A 21,757-nucleotide genomic window follows, 5' to 3' on the forward strand; every position below is an offset into this window, starting at 1 on the left:
GCTGCCATGAACAACATCAGTGGAGAAAAAGAAAAACTCAATAAAATGAAGACTGTATTTGACAAAGAGAGAGAAATGCTTTTGAAAGAAAAGGACAGAATGGAAGACAAACATTGTGAACTGAAGATGAGAGAAGATCACCTGCTGAATCAAATGAAATCTATAGACACTGTGAGAGTAAAACTTCAACAGCTGAATGAAAGGATGTGTGAAGACATGAAAAACAAAATGGAGACTTTGCAACAAAACAATGAAGATGTTCTAATGCTGTACACTGTATCTGAACAAAAGCTGGCAGAACTTGATGAACAGAAAGAAAACCTGGCTTGTTACACTGAGCAGTTGGAGAGAGAAAAGGAAGGTCTGATAAGTATAGTGTCAGACATTGTCAGCCAGAGAGAAGACATGGAAAATCAACGGAAGCAAGGGTTTGAGTTGGAAAAAGACCGTCTTGAAAAACTGAAGTCAGAGCTGAAACAAGAGAGAGAGGATCTGAATAGAGTGAATGAGATGATGAAGAAAGGGAAACTGGACTTGGAGCTGATGAGGTCTGACATCCAGAAACAAACTGACATATTAGAAGAAGAGAAACAAATTATGAAAGCGCACAACGACAAGTTGGAAATCATAAAGGCTGAGCTACAAAAGAAGAAAGAACATGCAGACAGTCTGTTTCATGAGATACATAGAGAGAAAACCAACATTAAAGATCTGACTCTTCAGATTGAGATGGAAAGAGACCAACTTGAAAATGTCATGAACATGATGACCTTAAAACAAAAAGAACAAGATCTCGTGGAAGGCGAGTTCAAAAGACTAACAGAAGAACTCCAAACCAGTAAGAACAATTTGGAAACAGAAAGACAAGAACTGAAAGTTCTGAGGAAGGATCTCCACGAGAAGAAAGAAGAGATTGAAGCTGCCAGGAACAACATCAGTGAAGAGAGAGACAAACTCAATCAGATGAAGATCAGTTTTGACTTGGACAGACAAGTACTTGAGAATGAGAAAGATCAAATGAAAGAAGAACTCTCTGAATTGAAAATTAGGAAAGAGCAGTTTATGAGTAACATACAAACTCTGAGAAGAAACCTGCAGGGGCTGAATGAAAAGGCACATGGAAACATTAAAACCAAAATGTCCAAATTAGATCAAAACAATGAAGAAGTGCAAAGATTATGCCTTGTATTGGAGCAACAGCTTGAAGCCTTTCATCAAGAGAGAGACCAGATATCGGTTTACAAGAAGCTCATACAGACAGAAAAGAATGACCTGAGAGGTATCCTGTCAGACATGGCCATCCGGAGAGAACAGATGGAAAGTCAACAGACGCGATGTCTTCTGTTGGACAAACAAGATATTGAAAAACGGAAGGAAGAGCTGAATCAAGAGAGGGAGGATCTGAATAAAGTCAGTGAGGTGATGAAGAAAGAGAAACTGGACTTGGAGCTGATGAGGTGTAACATCCAGAAACAAACTGACATATTAGAACAGCAGAAACAGAATATAACAGAGGAAAGAGACAAGCTGGAAAATACAAAGGCTGAGCTACATAAGAAGAAAGAACATGCAGACAGTCTGTTTCATGAGATACATAGAGAGAAAACCAACATTAAAGATCTGACTCTTCAGGTTGAGATGGAAAGAGACCAACTTGAAAATGTCATGAACATGATGTCCTTAAAACAAAAAGAACAAGATCTCGTGGAAGGCGAGTTCAAAAGACTAACAGAAGAACTCCAAACCAGTAAGAACAATTTGGAAACAGAAAGACAAGAACTGAAAGTTCTGAGGAAGGATCTCCGCGAGAAGAAAGAAGAGATTGAAGCTGCCATGAACAACATCAGTGGAGAAAAAGAAAAACTCAATAAAATGAAGACTGTATTTGACAAAGAGAGAGAAATGCTTTTGAAAGAAAAGGACAGAATGGAAGACAAACATTGTGAACTGAGGATGAGAGAAGATCACCTGCTGAATCAAATGAAATCTATAGACACTGTGAGGGTAAAACTTCAACAGCTGAATGAAAGGATGTGTGAAGACATAAAAAACAAAATGGAGACTTTGCAACAAAACAATGAAGATGTTCTAATGCTGTACACTGTATCTGAACAAAAGCTGGCAGAACTTGATGAACAGAAAGAAAACCTGGCTTGTTACACTGAGCAGTTGGAGAGAGAAAAGGGAGGTCTGATAAGTATAGTGTCAGACATTGTCAGCCAGAGAGAAGACATGGAAAATCAACAGAAGCAAGGGTTTGAGTTGGAAAAAGACCGTCTTGAAAAACTGAAGTCAGAGCTGAAACAAGAGAGAGAGGATCTGAATAGAGTGAATGAGATGATGAAGAAAGGGAAACTGGACTTGGAGCTGATGAGGTCTGACATCCAGAAACAAACTGACATATTAGAAAAAGAGAAACAAATTATGAAAGCGCACAACGACAAGTTGGAAATCATAAAGGCTGAGCTACAAAAGAAGAAAGAACATGCAGACAGTCTGTTTCATGAGATACATAGAGAGAAAACCAACATTAAAAATCTGACTCTTCAGATTGAGATGGAAAGAGACCAACTTGAAAATGTCATGAACATGATGACCTTAAAACAAAAAGAACAAGATCTCGTGGAAGGCGAGTTCAAAAGACTAACAGAAGAACTCCAAACCAGTAAGAACAATTTGGAAACAGAAAGACAAGAACTGAAAGTTCTGAGGAAGGATCTCCACGAGAAGAAAGAAGAGATTGAAGCTGCCAGGAACAACATCAGTGAAGAGAGAGACAAACTCAATCAGATGAAGATCAGTTTTGACTTGGACAGACAAGTACTTGAGAATGAGAAAGATCAAATGAAAGGAGAACTCTCTGAATTGAAAATTAGGAAAGAGCAGTTTATGAGTAACATACAAACTCTGAGAAGAAACCTGCAGGGGCTGAATGAAAAGGCACATGGAAACATTAAAACCAAAATGTCCAAATTAGATCAAAACAATGAAGAAGTGCAAAGATTATGCCTTGTATTGGAGCAACAGCTTGAAGCCTTTCATCAAGAGAGAGACCAGATATCGGTTTACAAGAAGCTCATACAGACAGAAAAGAATGACCTGAGAGGTATCCTGTCAGACATGGCCATCCGGAGAGAACAGATGGAAAGTCAACAGACGCGATGTCTTCTGTTGGACAAACAAGATATTGAAAAACGGAAGGAAGAGCTGAATCAAGAGAGGGAGGATCTGAATAAAGTCAGTGAGGTGATGAAGAAAGAGAAACTGGACTTGGAGCTGATGAGGTGTAACATCCAGAAACAAACTGACATATTAGAACAGCAGAAACAGAATATAACAGAGGAAAGAGACAAGCTGGAAAATACAAAGGCTGAGCTACATAAGAAGAAAGAACATGCAGACAGTCTGTTTCATGAGATACATAGAGAGAAAACCAACATTAAAGATCTGACTCTTCAGGTTGAGATGGAAAGAGACCAACTTGAAAATGTCATGAACATGATGACCTTAAAACAAAAAGAACAAGATCTCGTGGAAGGCGAGTTCAAAAGACTAGCAGAAGAACTCCAAACCAGTAAGAACAATTTGGAAACAGAAAGACAAGAACTGAAAGTTCTGAGGAAGGATCTCCACGAGAAGAAAGAAGAGATTGAAGCTGCCATGAACAACATCAGTGGAGAAAAAGAAAAACTCAATAAAATGAAGACTGTATTTGACAAAGAGAGAGAAATGCTTTTGAAAGAAAAGGACAGAATGGAAGACAAACATTGTGAACTGAGGATGAGAGAAGATCACCTGCTGAATCAAATGAAATCTATAGACACTGTGAGGGTAAAACTTCAACAGCTGAATGAAAGGATGTGTGAAGACATGAAAAACAAAATGGAGACTTTGCAACAAAACAATGAAGATGTTCTAATGCTGTACACTGTATCTGAACAAAAGCTGGCAGAACTTGATGAACAGAAAGAAAACCTGGCTTGTTACACTGAGCAGTTGGAGAGAGAAAAGGGAGGTCTGATAAGTATAGTGTCAGACATTGTCAGCCAGAGAGAAGACATGGAAAATCAACGGAAGCAAGGGTTTGAGTTGGAAAAAGACCGTCTTGAAAAACTGAAGTCAGAGCTGAAACAAGAGAGAGAGGATCTGAATAGAGTGAATGAGATGATGAAGAAAGGGAAACTGGACTTGGAGCTGATGAGGTCTGACATCCAGAAACAAACTGACATATTAGAAAAAGAGAAACAAATTATGAAAGCGCACAACGACAAGTTGGAAATCATAAAGGCTGAGCTACAAAAGAAGAAAGAACATGCAGACAGTCTGTTTCATGAGATACATAGAGAGAAAACCAACATTAAAAATCTGACTCTTCAGATTGAGATGGAAAGAGACCAACTTGAAAATGTCATGAACATGATGACCTTAAAACAAAAAGAACAAGATCTCGTGGAAGGCGAGTTCAAAAGACTAACAGAAGAACTCCAAACCAGTAAGAACAATTTGGAAACAGAAAGACAAGAACTGAAAGTTCTGAGGAAGGATCTCCACGAGAAGAAAGAAGAGATTGAAGCTGCCAGGAACAACATCAGTGAAGAGAGAGACAAACTCAATCAGATGAAGATCAGTTTTGACTTGGACAGACAAGTACTTGAGAATGAGAAAGATCAAATGAAAGGAGAACTCTCTGAATTGAAAATTAGGAAAGAGCAGTTTATGAGTAACATACAAACTCTGAGAAGAAACCTGCAGGGGCTGAATGAAAAGGCACATGGAAACATTAAAACCAAAATGTCCAAATTAGATCAAAACAATGAAGAAGTGCAAAGATTATGCCTTGTATTGGAGCAACAGCTTGAAGCCTTTCATCAAGAGAGAGACCAGATATCGGTTTACAAGAAGCTCATACAGACAGAAAAGAATGACCTGAGAGGTATCCTGTCAGACATGGCCATCCGGAGAGAACAGATGGAAAGTCAACAGACGCGATGTCTTCTGTTGGACAAACAAGATATTGAAAAACGGAAGGAAGAGCTGAATCAAGAGAGGGAGGATCTGAATAAAGTCAGTGAGGTGATGAAGAAAGAGAAACTGGACTTGGAGCTGATGAGGTGTAACATCCAGAAACAAACTGACATATTAGAACAGCAGAAACAGAATATAACAGAGGAAAGAGACAAGCTGGAAAATACAAAGGCTGAGCTACATAAGAAGAAAGAACATGCAGACAGTCTGTTTCATGAGATACATAGAGAGAAAACCAACATTAAAGATCTGACTCTTCAGGTTGAGATGGAAAGAGACCAACTTGAAAATGTCATGAACATGATGACCTTAAAACAAAAAGAACAAGATCTCGTGGAAGGCGAGTTCAAAAGACTAGCAGAAGAACTCCAAACCAGTAAGAACAATTTGGAAACAGAAAGACAAGAACTGAAAGTTCTGAGGAAGGATCTCCACGAGAAGAAAGAAGAGATTGAAGCTGCCATGAACAACATCAGTGGAGAAAAAGAAAAACTCAATAAAATGAAGACTGTATTTGACAAAGAGAGAGAAATGCTTTTGAAAGAAAAGGACAGAATGGAAGACAAACATTGTGAACTGAGGATGAGAGAAGATCACCTGCTGAATCAAATGAAATCTATAGACACTGTGAGGGTAAAACTTCAACAGCTGAATGAAAGGATGTGTGAAGACATGAAAAACAAAATGGAGACGTTGCAACAAAACAATGAAGATGTTCTAATGCTGTACACTGTATCTGAACAAAAGCTGGCAGAACTTGATGAACAGAAAGAAAACCTGGCTTGTTACACTGAGCAGTTGGAGAGAGAAAAGGAAGGTCTGATAAGTATAGTGTCAGACATTGTCAGCCAGAGAGAAGACATGGAAAATCAACGGAAGCAAGGGTTTGAGTTGGAAAAAGACCGTCTTGAAAAACTGAAGTCAGAGCTGAAACAAGAGAGAGAGGATCTGAATAGAGTGAATGAGATGATGAAGAAAGGGAAACTGGACTTGGAGCTGATGAGGTCTGACATCCAGAAACAAACTGACATATTAGAAGAAGAGAAACAAATTATGAAAGCGCACAACGACAAGTTGGAAATCATAAAGGCTGAGCTACAAAAGAAGAAAGAACATGCAGACAGTCTGTTTCATGAGATACATAGAGAGAAAACCAACATTAAAGATCTGACTCTTCAGATTGAGATGGAAAGAGACCAACTTGAAAATGTCATGAACATGATGACCTTAAAACAAAAAGAACAAGATCTCGTGGAAGGCGAGTTCAAAAGACTAACAGAAGAACTCCAAACCAGTAAGAACAATTTGGAAACAGAAAGACAAGAACTGAAAGTTCTGAGGAAGGATCTCCACGAGAAGAAAGAAGAGATTGAAGCTGCCAGGAACAACATCAGTGAAGAGAGAGACAAACTCAATCAGATGAAGATCAGTTTTGACTTGGACAGACAAGTACTTGAGAATGAGAAAGATCAAATGAAAGAAGAACTCTCTGAATTGAAAATTAGGAAAGAGCAGTTTATGAGTAACATACAAACTCTGAGAAGAAACCTGCAGGGGCTGAATGAAAAGGCACATGGAAACATTAAAACCAAAATGTCCAAATTAGATCAAAACAATGAAGAAGTGCAAAGATTATGCCTTGTATTGGAGCAACAGCTTGAAGCCTTTCATCAAGAGAGAGACCAGATATCGGTTTACAAGAAGCTCATACAGACAGAAAAGAATGACCTGAGAGGTATCCTGTCAGACATGGCCATCCGGAGAGAACAGATGGAAAGTCAACAGACGCGATGTCTTCTGTTGGACAAACAAGATATTGAAAAACGGAAGGAAGAGCTGAATCAAGAGAGGGAGGATCTGAATAAAGTCAGTGAGGTGATGAAGAAAGAGAAACTGGACTTGGAGCTGATGAGGTGTAACATCCAGAAACAAACTGACATATTAGAACAGCAGAAACAGAATATAACAGAGGAAAGAGACAAGCTGGAAAATACAAAGGCTGAGCTACATAAGAAGAAAGAACATGCAGACAGTCTGTTTCATGAGATACATAGAGAGAAAACCAACATTAAAGATCTGACTCTTCAGGTTGAGATGGAAAGAGACCAACTTGAAAATGTCATGAACATGATGTCCTTAAAACAAAAAGAACAAGATCTCGTGGAAGGCGAGTTCAAAAGACTAACAGAAGAACTCCAAACCAGTAAGAACAATTTGGAAACAGAAAGACAAGAACTGAAAGTTCTGAGGAAGGATCTCCGCGAGAAGAAAGAAGAGATTGAAGCTGCCATGAACAACATCAGTGGAGAAAAAGAAAAACTCAATAAAATGAAGACTGTATTTGACAAAGAGAGAGAAATGCTTTTGAAAGAAAAGGACAGAATGGAAGACAAACATTGTGAACTGAGGATGAGAGAAGATCACCTGCTGAATCAAATGAAATCTATAGACACTGTGAGGGTAAAACTTCAACAGCTGAATGAAAGGATGTGTGAAGACATGAAAAACAAAATGGAGACTTTGCAACAAAACAATGAAGATGTTCTAATGCTGTACACTGTATCTGAACAAAAGCTGGCAGAACTTGATGAACAGAAAGAAAACCTGGCTTGTTACACTGAGCAGTTGGAGAGAGAAAAGGGAGGTCTGATAAGTATAGTGTCAGACATTGTCAGCCAGAGAGAAGACATGGAAAATCAACGGAAGCAAGGGTTTGAGTTGGAAAAAGACCGTCTTGAAAAACTGAAGTCAGAGCTGAAACAAGAGAGAGAGGATCTGAATAGAGTGAATGAGATGATGAAGAAAGGGAAACTGGACTTGGAGCTGATGAGGTCTGACATCCAGAAACAAACTGACATATTAGAAAAAGAGAAACAAATTATGAAAGCGCACAACGACAAGTTGGAAATCATAAAGGCTGAGCTACAAAAGAAGAAAGAACATGCAGACAGTCTGTTTCATGAGATACATAGAGAGAAAACCAACATTAAAGATCTGACTCTTCAGGTTGAGATGGAAAGAGACCAACTTGAAAATGTCATGAACATGATGACCTTAAAACAAAAAGAACAAGATCTCGTGGAAGGCGAGTTCAAAAGACTAGCAGAAGAACTCCAAACCAGTAAGAACAATTTGGAAACAGAAAGACAAGAACTGAAAGTTCTGAGGAAGGATCTCCACGAGAAGAAAGAAGAGATTGAAGCTGCCATGAACAACATCAGTGGAGAAAAAGAAAAACTCAATAAAATGAAGACTGTATTTGACAAAGAGAGAGAAATGCTTTTGAAAGAAAAGGACAGAATGGAAGACAAACATTGTGAACTGAGGATGAGAGAAGATCACCTGCTGAATCAAATGAAATCTATAGACACTGTGAGGGTAAAACTTCAACAGCTGAATGAAAGGATGTGTGAAGACATGAAAAACAAAATGGAGACGTTGCAACAAAACAATGAAGATGTTCTAATGCTGTACACTGTATCTGAACAAAAGCTGGCAGAACTTGATGAACAGAAAGAAAACCTGGCTTGTTACACTGAGCAGTTGGAGAGAGAAAAGGAAGGTCTGATAAGTATAGTGTCAGACATTGTCAGCCAGAGAGAAGACATGGAAAATCAACGGAAGCAAGGGTTTGAGTTGGAAAAAGACCGTCTTGAAAAACTGAAGTCAGAGCTGAAACAAGAGAGAGAGGATCTGAATAGAGTGAATGAGATGATGAAGAAAGGGAAACTGGACTTGGAGCTGATGAGGTCTGACATCCAGAAACAAACTGACATATTAGAACAGCAGAAACAGAATATAACAGAGGAAAGAGACAAGCTGGAAATCACAAAGATTGAGCCACAAAGCAAAAATGAAATGACTGAATTACCTGTTCATGAACTAAACCCAGATAAAGAAGTCTTTCAAATTGAGACAACTATTGAAAAGAAGAAATTGAAAGTAGAACTACCCGAGCTCAAAATCAGGGGTTTTCAGTTAACCAGTGTAAAGAAGTCCATCGCATGTCTGTGTGCTAAACTTGTGCAGCTGAATCAACGCACACAAGAGGACTTTAGTAAGAATATGGACATATTAGAGCAGACAACAAGAATCATATTTCAACTGAACTCACTATTGTATCTCAAGTGTGATGAACTTGTCAAACATAAAAATAAGATCACTGGTTATTCTAACTTGATCCAAAGAGAGAAGAAACACTTGGAGAGAAAGACGTTTGACAAGGTAGTACAAACTGAAGTTGTAGCAAAAAAGTGGCTGCTGGAGCAAGGTGTCCAAAAGCAGGATTTCATGAAACCTCATAAGTTTAAATGTGAAAAAGATGTCCTGCAGTCAGATGTTATTATCCACACTGAAGAATATGAACATTGTTGGAAGTTAGAGGAAGATAAATGTGCAATACTGTCTGAGTATGCGGCAGAGAAAAATGACTTTACTGACCAGGATATGTCAAAAAGAGATTGTTTACGACACATCTGGAAGGACACTAAAATGGAGCGCAAGGAAATTTACCAGATGAAGCGCAGGGGTTATGAGATGAGAACCAATCTAGAGAGAAGGCTAAAGGTGATCAATCAGTTTGTGAAGAGGACATGGGTACAGAAAGAAAAGGAACCATTGGAGAAGACAAACCTGGACCATGGCCTAAGTAAAGACACAGCATCTCAAGGTGACTGCAAGAGAGACTGCAAAAGTCTTGATGAAAAATACAGAGAGCTCCAACAACTTAAGGTTCGGATGCTTGGTGAGATTGAGAAACTCCACATCAAAGAAAGACTGTCTGCGACACTAACAACTAGAGACAAAGCTGATCAAACAATCCAAGGGGATTTAACCACAGGGAATGCAACAGTGCAGGTAACAGAACAAGCATCTATCAAAACATATCAAGAAACTGAACCAGCTCCAGAATCAACCAATGGACTCCTCTGTCAGCTCCGCCATTACTGCTATCGCTGCTGCTGCCCTTGCTGTGCCTGCTGTAAGCGGGTGTGCCCAGAGGAGAAATAAGTGTCATGTCTATTTCGGGTCTTGTTCTGGCTTGTTTGAATTACACTATTTTCACTTACACATTTTTTTAACTTAATCACATATAGTACAAAGATAATACGAGAATATTTGGCTCTGAATGATTCTGTTTTTGGCTGTACAAATAGGTGAAAAATTGAAAATTGCCAGCTTGATTTTAGGTTTACTAATTTATAGGAACTGTGCAAGTGAAATCAAACTTTAGAACACTCTTTTAGACCATCATGGGAACTAACAAAAAGTAGTAAAATAATTCAAAATGTCAAGTTATGTCTGTGGATTAGAGTGCAAAATTTTTGAGGCTTGTGCTTTTAAATCTGATATAAAAACGATACAACATCATACAATTTTTAGATGATTTTAATCAATCAATCATTCAATCAATTGAACAAAGGCAAAAACTTAAGTAAAACCATTTGTTAGTGTGTGTTTGTAAAACATGCTAACTTTTCAGTTTCATTATAATCAAACTTGTAACAGTGATACAGAAAGTGTGTGTGCTTGTGTGTGTGTGTGTGTATGTGTGTGATAAGCCATTGGCTCAACTTACCCCAATATCACTTGCTTGTTTTGTAGCTTACGCTGACTTAAACTATCATGTACTAATGTCCACAAGATATCTACTTTAATTAACATACAGGATTGATAACTTATGAAACATGATGAATTTACTTGGCATGACAATAATCATTTTATATGCTCTGGTTTGCTTACTACTCTCCACATGCTTCAGTCCAACATGAATATAAGTATACTTCCTCAATTTGTGTTCACATGACTACTTTTGTTTATGGTTACCTAGATACAGGGGGATTCTCTTCTCTTCTTTTAGGGTTGGTGCTTGATTTTTAGTTTGCAGTTCTGGATTTAAATCTCAGCCCCTTCAAACCTTCATTTTGGTTGTTGTTGTTGGTGATTTGTTTTTCTTGCTCCTCTTTAAAGGTAATCATTCATTTATCTTGTTTTGCTGCAATTATTTAAGAAAACCAAATAAAATATTAAGAAATATTTATGAAAAATTAGGATAAGTTGAGACATCTAGTGGGGCTTTTCCACTGGCATTTCTGGCCCGCAGAGTCAGACCAAGCAATTTTACCAATCACCAATTTTACTGTGCTAAATTGTCCACCTTAATGTAGGCACACTGACTTGCCTCGCCTTTCTGTTTCGCCCTTCTCTCCATTTTATCCCTCCTTTCTGTTTTCTCTCTTACAGTAACATTATCTGCTTTCTATGTCAGCTTTAAGTTTTGTATAAAGTTGCCCAAAAAACACACCTTGCATTTAGGTTTTTTTTAAACCAGGTGCACTTACAATTTTGTATAAAACAACAACATAAGTAGGCCTTCATTAAATAGGAGAGGTCACATCACAATCAGTGTATTAACAGGAGGGACGTAGCAGGGATTCTCTCTCTCTGTGTCTGCAGAGCATGTGTGAATGACAGTATGTCTCTTTGTTTAATTTATTATTTATTTATATATAACTACACTTACCATAATCTACTTAATATTTTTACACTTTCCCTTGCTGCTTCTGAACACACACATACACACCACACACGTACACACATGCACACATACACAAACCACCATTTAACACCCTCAACATACAATGCACTACACCATTTTGTTTTTGCCTGGTCATTCATTTGTCAAATGTTAAAATACATAGAATCGCTCAGCTCACCTTTCAATGTAAATACATAAATGTATGTTTTAAATCATTAATTTCTTTGAAGAAAAACCTTTCTTTGTCAAATAAAATTATCCACATCATTACAACAATTTTCTGTCAGCTTATTTATTTACTTGTATTACAAGCTACTTGTTTTTAACATTGAAATGATTTGTGTCAGCCTTCTGCTGTGCTCTAGCATTGTTCCTGTAGTTCTGCTCCTACTGTTTCCTTAATTGATCATCATCAATTTGTTTACATTTCTAACAGGGAAAATAGAATTATTCAAGCAAATACCTACAAGAGATGACAACTGAATAAATGGTGTATGTCTTGGCAAAGCAGAGAATAACACACTGGGTTATATAGTTTGGGCTCACTGGGCTTAGAACTGCTTCTAAACCTGGCAGAGCAACCTGATAGTATTCACATACATTTTAAAGGTCACAGATCACAGCAGCTGACTTGAAAATACAATGTATAGACATCGACATCTTTAACTGTGTTGTCTGTATATTGGATATACAGTATCTTGTTCCAATGTGTTGATAGTAGAACGGCCAGGACACAAGTTTCTCATTGTATAGAAATGCAATCATTGCATTTTACATAGTGCATTTTTAAAATCTTTAAATTTTTTTAAATCCTTAAATTCCCTGATGTCTCCAGCAGTGAATAGCCATTCACAGACTGCAAACTCAACACCTGGTCTCTGGTCTAACTATCACAGGGCTGGCCCAATGAATCCTGACCGTCCTCCAAAAAAGTGGCATATACATATACTGAAAAGTATGTTGGGGACCAGCTTGCAGGAAAAAATTTGATATTGTTAGGATTGTGTTTACTTGTGTGTAAATCTGAGTGTGAGAGCACCTAACTGGACCAAGTAACTGGGCCTTTATTTTCTTTGGCTAAAATGTGAAGGGGAAACACTGTGGTCAGAATCACGAAGCACAAGTTAATGTTCATCCCAATTTTTTGGGTTTGCAACACAACTGTTGTAATTACAAATCCAAGGTTTCTGGAACAATTTAAAAATGATTAAATGTAACCTTAAGTGCAAACTACAAACAAAACTCGGCACATCAAACAAGCATGCTCAGTCATTTCTTGCCATGTGGCAGTAAACGTTTTCACAAGCATTGCACTCAGAACAGTAACAGAACGCCAAGCTAACATAACTGCATGCTTTTATTACATGCAGAATTGACTATTGTAATGCACTACTTTCTGGTCACAATTCAAAAGAATATCACTCAACTTCAATTACTTCAAAACTCATTTGCACTTGTGTTGACAAGGACTAAAAAGAGAGCATATTACACCAATTTTAAAATCTCTGCACTGGCTATCTGTGAGCTTCAGAATTAATTTAAAACCTTTTACTTGTTTATAAAGCTCTTAATGGTCTTGGTCCTACCTATTTATCAGATTTGCTTTCTTTGACGAGAAAACAACAGTCTATTTACTTTTGATAAACATTGCATCTCTCTCACTTTTCTTTTTGTTTTCTGTTCCCTTAAACTGCAAGCTGTGTCAGTCTCTATCTCTAGCTTTCTCCTCCTCCTTCTCTCCTGCATTCAGACTCTCTCAGAACCTCTCTCTCTCCTGGCTCCTGCTGCCCATATTGACAGATCTCAATTGTCATACCTTTGGTTGTTGGCTTGTTGTTGTGTTCTGTACATGCAACATCCTTTATATGTCTGTCTGTCCTGGGAGAGGGATCCCTCCCTCTCTGGCTCTTCCAGGTTTCTTCCATCTTTTTTCCCTGTTAAAAAGGGTCTAAGGACAGAGGATGTCGTTCACTGGAAAGATTGCAAAGCCCACTGATGTAATGTGATTGTGATTTTGGTCTATATAAATAAAATTGATTTGATTTTGATTTACAGCTGGCAATCTGCTCACCACTGCCAGCAGCACAGACATGCCAGCACACATGTATAAAAGCTCACTATAGCATAGGCCATGGCATAGGCCACAATGTACATTTCACTTGTTATTTTTTATTTTATTTTTTTTATTTTCACTCGTTTTTTTTTTTTTTCATTTTTCATTTGCCCGATCGAATTGAGTAATTCAGTGAACAGATGATACACAGACCTGGAACCAAAAACGAATATTTGTTTTTTGTTTCCAAACAAATAAATGGGTTGTTGACATGACATTTATTTTTCACTGTCACAGAAGATAAAAATGAATATAATTCGTATTCTCATCATTTAAAATACAGTAAATGGTTAAACATTTATTTGTTTTACATGGACCTGTTGCTTTAAAAACTGATTTGTTATTAGATTTTTAAAATTTTTGAGTCAAATCTCAAAATTGTCCTATGGTGTGACTGTCACATGCATAGTTAAATAAATTACAACTTTTATAAGTTTTTTTTAAAAAGCATAAAATGTTTATAAATAAGTCAGGCATAATTTTACAAGTGTTTATTTTAATAAATGGCAATCACTTTTTTCATACATATATTTCTAAATGCATAGGAACTTGATACATTTTGTCAGAAAAAAACATGTCCTTCAGTGTGACACCTTATTCAGATTTTAAATTGGGCAATTCCACGACCAACTTTATTTAATTGAAGGACCCCATTCAAATTCCTGTTACTGAAGCCTCCTATGAAGCCAGTGACATGAGTACATGGTAAGTTCTTGTCTCAGCATTATTCAAATATTTAACTTTTTCCGAACCACTATGAAAGTGTTCAGTTTTGTTGTCCTTTGGTGTGACGTCACCAAATTATATTTTTCAATTAAAAACTGTTGGTTAAACTACATAATTATGGAAAATTATACAAATGCTAACTGCTAAAGACAGGTTAGCTAGGAATAGCATGGTCATTAACTCACCCAAAAGGCTGAAATGTCCTTTAGTGTGACAGAAATGTCCTTCGGTGTGACACCTTTAGCTGTCACACCGAAGGACAAATATGTCACACCGGAGGACAAGGTCTCTTTAAGAAGCATTTTAAACAATTAAATAAGATTTTTTTTAAAACAATTTTTATTCCCTTGACCATTTTCAGTGTAAATGTAAATGCAATAGCTACATTAATTAAAATATTTTCTGTTTTGTCCTTTAGTGTGACATAATGTCCTATGGTGTAACAGAAACCAAGAAAAGAAAAGAACCAAAAATGTATCTGTATGTCAAAAAATATCTTAAAAAAAGGTTGAGTATTGCATTAGGGGATATATAATCATCATTCACCTTGAATTATTATAATTTTTTCAACAGTTTTGAAAGGTTGACATCAAAGTTTGACTTGCATTTATTGAAAATGTTCAACAAGTCATGGGGAAAAAATTGTGTTATTCATAATTTCTCATCAAATAAATAACATGAAAATAAGTGTCTCACAATTAAGATGAATCTGTCTCATGCTATTTGTGTAGTATTTAAGGTTTTTTTCCTTAATTTTTTTTATGTCACACCATACGACATATTTATGGTGCAGGTCAGAGAAGATGTTCAAAAAACTGAAATAATTGAAAAGGTTAGTGATCACTTATATATTCTCAAATATCAGATTTCAAACTACATGAATATATATAGATATTCTTCAAAAAATGTGTTTTACAAAAGAATGATTTTTTGCTTCTTATTTGTCAACAACCCAAATACATAAAAAGTATACAATAGTAGTTAATTGCATGCAGTTGTACAGAGCAAGAAATGATGAATCATTTTTTGGTGCAATACAATTCATCATATAATGTGAACTAATTACTGTGTGCGTAGTTGTTAGTGTTAGCACTAATATTTAATTGCGTTTCTACCATATTAGGCCACTGGTTGAGTCAACACAAAGTAGGATATTTTACCAGCAGATGGCAGTATCAGTGTGTTGTATCCCTGGTTTGTGTTTTTGTTAACTTTTAGCTCAAATGCCAACAATTATCTAGGTTTTTGTTACAGATGTGTTTAATGCTGTTCATTTCATTTGTTAGTTGATGTTTATGGTTAATTTAAAGCCTAGTCATATACAGAATTAAGGCATATTTATTTTGTATTATTATATAATTTCATTTCATGGAACAATGAGTATGTGGTAATAAATGAAGGACAATTACAAATAGAGACATTTTGTTTATTTGTCTTATCAGACAGCACTTAGCAAACCTGGCTTCAGTTACCACCCAGTAACAGTACAGTACATTGGTAGACAGTAGTTCACATTCACTTCAGAGAGCTCAAATAAGGCTCTTCAGATGTGTTCAATCTCTCTATCTATCCACCATCCACATAAATGCAGATACCCAATAAATATTAGGTATCAGCATTTGTTATTGTCTGGCTCTGACTCTTGAGCTCTTACAGCAGTGAGTTGTCTCATCAGAACTTCTCTGTTCTGCTGTGGTTTCTGGATCTCTCCTTAGCTCCTGCAGGTAAGCTTTCAACACATTCTTCATCTGCCTGTACTGGCCTCTTAGCTGCTGCCAGATGCATCAGTAGCCCCATTCACACTGCCCTTTGAGTGCAGGAATCATGTGCCGATTCTCCGCCTCGTCCTCTGTGTGAAAGTTTCAAATGCAGAGAGGGAGGACAGTTACGCTGCGGCTCTGATGCGCCTCCGGAGGTAGTATCAGAGCCGCAGCAGAGGCGAGCCGGTGTCTGTGAATGGATAAGCCGGAGGTGGGGATTAGGGGTGTGTCGGACGGATGGTGTTCACTGATGGTGTTCACAGTCTGACAGCTAAACAGATCCTTAACTCATCAAATAAAAGAGAAATGACCCACAAGGCAACATTACAGGACCAAACAACATTAATGTGGTACTGGTAGTGTCTTTGGCAACTTATACGAGGAAAAAAATACCACAGTTATAAGTGGAAAGGTGTCATCCTGTCTGTCCTACCAACTCTTTGTCACATTTCTGCCCGAAAAACAGCGTCTGTTCCTGGCAAAAGACTTTAACTCACCTTGTGTTTGGCTCCTTCCACTATTGTTTTGTTGTAGTTACTGTCTTGAAAAAAATCACTGCAACTGTCAGCCCTCCTGCAACGGTCAGCCCTCCTGACCGAGACTTCAGTGAACTCTACCCCAGAAAACAGCATTCCTCCCCGCGAGTCAGACTGTGTCCGCTGTTTACTGATGGTGATTGTTATTATGCAATTCAGAGCGCAAAACGTAACTTTAGAGCTGGGCGATATATTGAATATACTCGATGTATCGCGGCTTGTTCTCTGTGGGATGTAGAAAATGACTATATCGTGAATATTCGAGTATACATTCAATTGTCACGCAGTTGCTTTTAGTCGTGGGCATTGAACTACAGGTTTCTCTCACTCTTTCTCATCTCTCCGCACAGAGAAATAAAACAAGCGCACCTAGTTACGTACATCACATTCTGTCGTGCGTGCAACGTCATACGCCCGGCAGCATGTAGCAGCAGAGATCTCAGGTAGTGGCAGCAGCAGGTGCTATGACAAATGGCGGTGGTTTGGGTACAAGAGGGAGGACGTTGAACAAATAACCGTAATATGTAAAGTATGCCGCAAAAGCGTCGCCACAAAAGGTGGTAGTACAGCAAATTTATATCACCATTTGAGAACCCACCCGCCAGAAAACGAAGAGTGCTTGAGACTCCGCACGAGCGCATCTCCGGCCGGTGCCATATCGAAGAAAGTGCCGAAGCAACCAGCACTGACGCAGCTCAGTCTGGCGTCTTCTTTTTCCAGAACAACACCATACGACAAAAATAGTCAAAAACAGAAGGAGATAACCTCCGCAGTAACCCACCATATAGCGAAAGACATGGCCCCAGTGAGTGTGGTTGAAAAGCCCGGATTCAGAAAGCTCATCAACACACTTGACCCAAGATATAATCTACCTAGTCACGAATATTTTGCAGAGAAAGCTCTACCTGAGTTGCACTTTAAAGTGAGAGAAGAGCTGGCCAATACATTTCATACAGAAGAAACCAAAACTAAAGCTGTGAACTTTTCATTTTCACCATTTGATTTCCTATTATGCAGCTTATTTTTATTTGACTGTTTTTTGAAATTACCTGTGTGACATCCTGCACAAAAGTGCATGTATTTCTTTTAAAATATCCTAGTGACATTATGCACAAAATGTGCACTTTTATTTAGTGTTGTTTGAAATGTTATTAGTGTCATCATGCACAAAAAGGCACTTTATTTTATTTATTTGTTTAAATATTGTACTGGCATTATGTACAAAATGTGCACTTTTATTTAGTGTTGTTTGAAATGTTATTAGTGTCATCATGCACAAAAAGGCACTTTATTTTATTTATTTGTTTAAATATTGTACTGGCATTATGTACAAAATGTGCACTTGAATTTAGTGTTATTTTGATACGTCATATTAGTTACATCATGCATTAAAGGCAATTTATTTGTTTTGAAATGACATGATGTTTGTGCCACTGCTTAATAACTATTTAATAAATACAGTTTTGATAAATTTGTTTAGTTGTGATTTCACCCTTTTGGCATGAATGTTTAAAATCAGCATATATTAATGCAGTATTGTGACGACCCCTCCCACTCTGCCTGGTGATCTGACATGCTCTGACTGTTTTTTGCAGATATAGGTGGAGCTGGGAGGGTGTCTCAAGAGAGTCTGGGTTTTAGCCCAAATGACTTAGTGTTTGGTCACACTGTGCGTGGCTTTTTGGCCTCTGTACACAGTGAGTGGAAAGCAAATGAGGCTCCACAAAACTTGATAGATTATGTGAATGGTTTCAGACACCGTTTGTATCGGGCCAACAAGCTGGCAAAAGAAAATCTACAGGCAGCTCAGCACAAAATGAAAAGTCTCCATGATCGGCGTGCCGAACGTCGGGAATTTAGTCCTGGTGATCAAGTTCTGGCGCTTTTGTCTTTAGTGGGATCTCCATTCCAGGCTAAGTTTTGTGGCTCTTACATGGTGGCTAGAAAGGTGTCTTAAATTACTTAATCTCAACCCCTGACCGGAGGAAATCGGTGCAGTTGTGTCACGTTAACCTGCTTAAACCGTACTTTGCTCGGTCTCCAGTGACAGGACCTGGGTTGTCACCTTCTTGTGTTGCTGTAGCAGTTCCAGTGGGTCAGGTACATGTACCATCTGATCTGGCAGAGGAAGAATTGTGTACACCAGATGATGGCATGTTGAGAGGTCGACTTAAGGCGATCAGAGTTGGTGAAGCTAGTTAAAAGTTACCCCTGCCTGTTTGCCGATACCCCATCTCGTACCCATCTTATTGAGCACAACATTGACGTGGGAGATGCTCAACCAGTTAGACAGCGGTTTTATCGTATGTCACCAGACAAACGTGAAAACTTAGAGGCAGAAGTCAAATACATGTTGGAAAATAACATTGCTGAGCCCTGTGCATCGAGCTGGTCTTCCCCTTGTCTGCTTGTAAAGAAGTCCGATGGTACGTTTAGACCATGTACAGACCTGCGTAAGGTAAATAAAGTGACCAAACCTGACTTGTTTCCACTCCCATGTATGGAGGACTGTGTGGATCAGGTTGGGTCTGCCAAATTCGTCAGTAAGTCTGACTTGCTTAAAGGTTATTGGCAGGTTCCACTGACACCCAGAGCTAGGGAGATTGCCTCCTTCATTACACCCAGTGGGTTGTACTCGTACACCGTAATGCCATTCGGGTTGCGTAATGCCCCAGCCACCTTCCAGCACCTGATGAATGTTGGGTCTGGTGGGCTGTGCTGTGTACATGGATGATGTTGTTGTGTATAGCGACACTTGGGAGAATCATCTACAGCGAATTCAGGCTTTGTTTGACCGTCTGGCTTGGGCTTGTTTGACTGTTAACTTGGCGAAGTGAGTTTGCTAAGGCAACAGTTACCTACCTGGGTAAGGTCGTTGGCCTTGGGCAAGTGTGTCCGGTAAGGGCTAAGGTGTCGGCAGTTGACCAATTTCCTGTTCCTACCACCAAGAAAGAACTGTCCCATTTCTTGGGTATGGTGGGGTATTATCGTGGGTTTTGTAAGAACTTCTCCACAGTGGTCGCTTCCTTAACTTCTCTTCTTAGTCCAAAGGTTAAGTTTGAGTGGTCTCTTATCTGTCAAGAAGCTTTTGAGTCTATTAAGTCTTTGTTGTGCTCTGCCCCCGTCCTAGCAGCCCCGCAGATGGACAAGGCTTTCTCATTGTATGTGGATGCTAGCAAGGTGGGAGCGGGGGCTGTCCTCATGCAGACTAATGACCATGGTGTTGACTGTCCGGTGAGTTTCTTTTCCAAAAAATTCAACATACATCAGTTGAACTATTCCATCATTGAAAAAGAGGCACTGGTGCTCATCTGGGCACTGAGACATTTTGAGGTTTATGTGGGCAGTGGAGCAAGTCCTTTAGTGGTTTACACTGATCATAATCCTCTGACCTTTCTCCACTCACTCCAAAATCCAAACCAACAGCTGATGCGTTGGTGTCTTTTCCTCCAGCCTTTTCATTTGGATATACGGCATGTAAAGGGAACTGAAAATACAGTTGCAGATGCCATGTCACGAGCGATGTCCTAAGTTGTTTTGTCTCCCTGCATGGTCTTTCAGTTCATTTTGGTGTTATCTCCTCTTAATCTGCTTCCTAGGTACCATGGTTGCTGAGGTGGTGCCCTCTATGGACGGGGTGTGAGATGTCCTACAGGTGGTACAAATTTTCAGGTTCCTTTTAGCATACCAGAGTGTTTAAATTCCTTAGTAATTATGTTGGCTATTGGGGGCTGGTGTTGTGGTAGTTTAATTGTGGGGATCCTGTTCAGGATCCTCATTTGAAGGGAGGGGGTGTGACGACCCCTCCCACTCTGCCTGATGATCTGACATGCTCTGACTGTTTTTTGCAGATATAGGTGGAGCTGGGAGGGTCGTCTGCCTGTACCTGCCTTTCTGGGCTGGGCTTCCAGAGTATATATAATATATATATAAGGACTGCCTTTAGGGGTGTGTCTCTCTCTCTCACCTGGGCCTGCAGCAGGGCCCTCAGCCTGTCTTCCCTTTGTTTGGTTTGATGCACTTGACAACACACAATACACCATACCTTCACTCATCCACACACTGCTGACACCACTGATACCTTTCCTATTGTACACATCCAACTAATTAGTTAACATTTATCTTGGTTTGAGTTAAATAAATTACTTTTTGCTTGAGATGTCTGTGTGTGGCCTCCCTTCTTGTTGCCATCCTAGGGTGGTAACAGTATGAACAAGAATGTTTTAATGTAGACACGTAGAATCATCATACTGGCATGATTGTATGCATCAAAGTGTTAATTCAAGGCTAAGGCAAAATATCGAGATATATATCGTGTATTGTGACATGGCCTAAAAATATCGGGATATTAGTAAAAGGCCATATCGCCCAGCCCTACGTAACTTTGTCACTTTCCACAATGCATGATGGATCTCAATCACAAAACATTATAACAGCATCCATATGATTATAGACAGTCGGCGGGAACATGTTTAGATTAACAGGAGGACACCGGGGGAAACAGGTTGAAAAAACCACACAGATGTCAACGTCATGATCTGTACCGTCACGCCTCTTTGAATCTGGAGTGCTGGCGTGCTGTATGAATTGAAACACTGGTACGGCTTTACGTCGGAGCTGCTTGGTTCTGTGTGAACAAACAAATGTGGAGAATTGGCGAGCCTTAGCTGCAGAGATAATGCAGAGGCTCTGTGTGAAAAGGGCTAGTGACTGCAAACTGGTATGAGCATTTTAGAGACATTTTAAATGGTTGGATTAAAGGCCTGACCGGTGTTATGAGAAGACATTCTCACTGTTAACAGCCGTGTTTCATTAATTTTTGGCATTTATTTGACTTTCTACAGCTCTGTGGGTCTTAAGGACCTCGTAAAGTTCCTTCCCTTTTGGCTTCCATGTCAGTGTTTTACAGCTGTATAGCTTGTTCATAAGTGTTAATTTGGGGTGTTGTTATGATATTTTATGATGCCATTGAAAGATGGCCTACATATTATGTGAAAGTATAGTATGTATGTGCCACGTTGATTTTGTTGAGAGCGACATCTTTGTTGGGAGCCAAAGA

The 21,757-nt window shown here is 38.8% G+C and overlaps 2 protein-coding genes and 1 long non-coding RNA gene across 3 annotated transcripts in view; all 3 read left to right on the forward strand.

Moving 5' to 3' along the window:
- The window catches only part of LOC141006600 (uncharacterized), a 28,387-nt gene extending 16,548 nt beyond the window's left edge, over positions 1-11,839 (forward strand). The window contains exon 1 of the mRNA XM_073478820.1: positions 1-11,839. This exon is cut by the window's left edge and continues 16,548 nt beyond it. Within this exon, the coding sequence (XP_073334921.1) occupies positions 1-10,035 (10,035 nt within the window). The 3' untranslated portion in view covers positions 10,036-11,839.
- LOC141007359 (uncharacterized) overlaps positions 1-21,757 on the forward strand; it is a 71,094-nt gene that overhangs the window by 41,159 nt on the left and 8,178 nt on the right. The window lies entirely within an intron of this gene.
- On the forward strand, positions 19,833-20,857 carry LOC141006591 (uncharacterized). The gene is made up of 3 exons (XR_012179938.1): positions 19,833-19,932; positions 20,298-20,353; positions 20,550-20,857. It is a non-coding gene; the product is annotated as an uncharacterized lncRNA (long non-coding RNA).

The sequence above is a fragment of the Pagrus major genome, chromosome 13, assembly GCF_040436345.1.
Source record: "Pagrus major chromosome 13, Pma_NU_1.0".
Classification (NCBI taxonomy): Eukaryota; Metazoa; Chordata; class Actinopteri; order Spariformes; family Sparidae; genus Pagrus; species Pagrus major.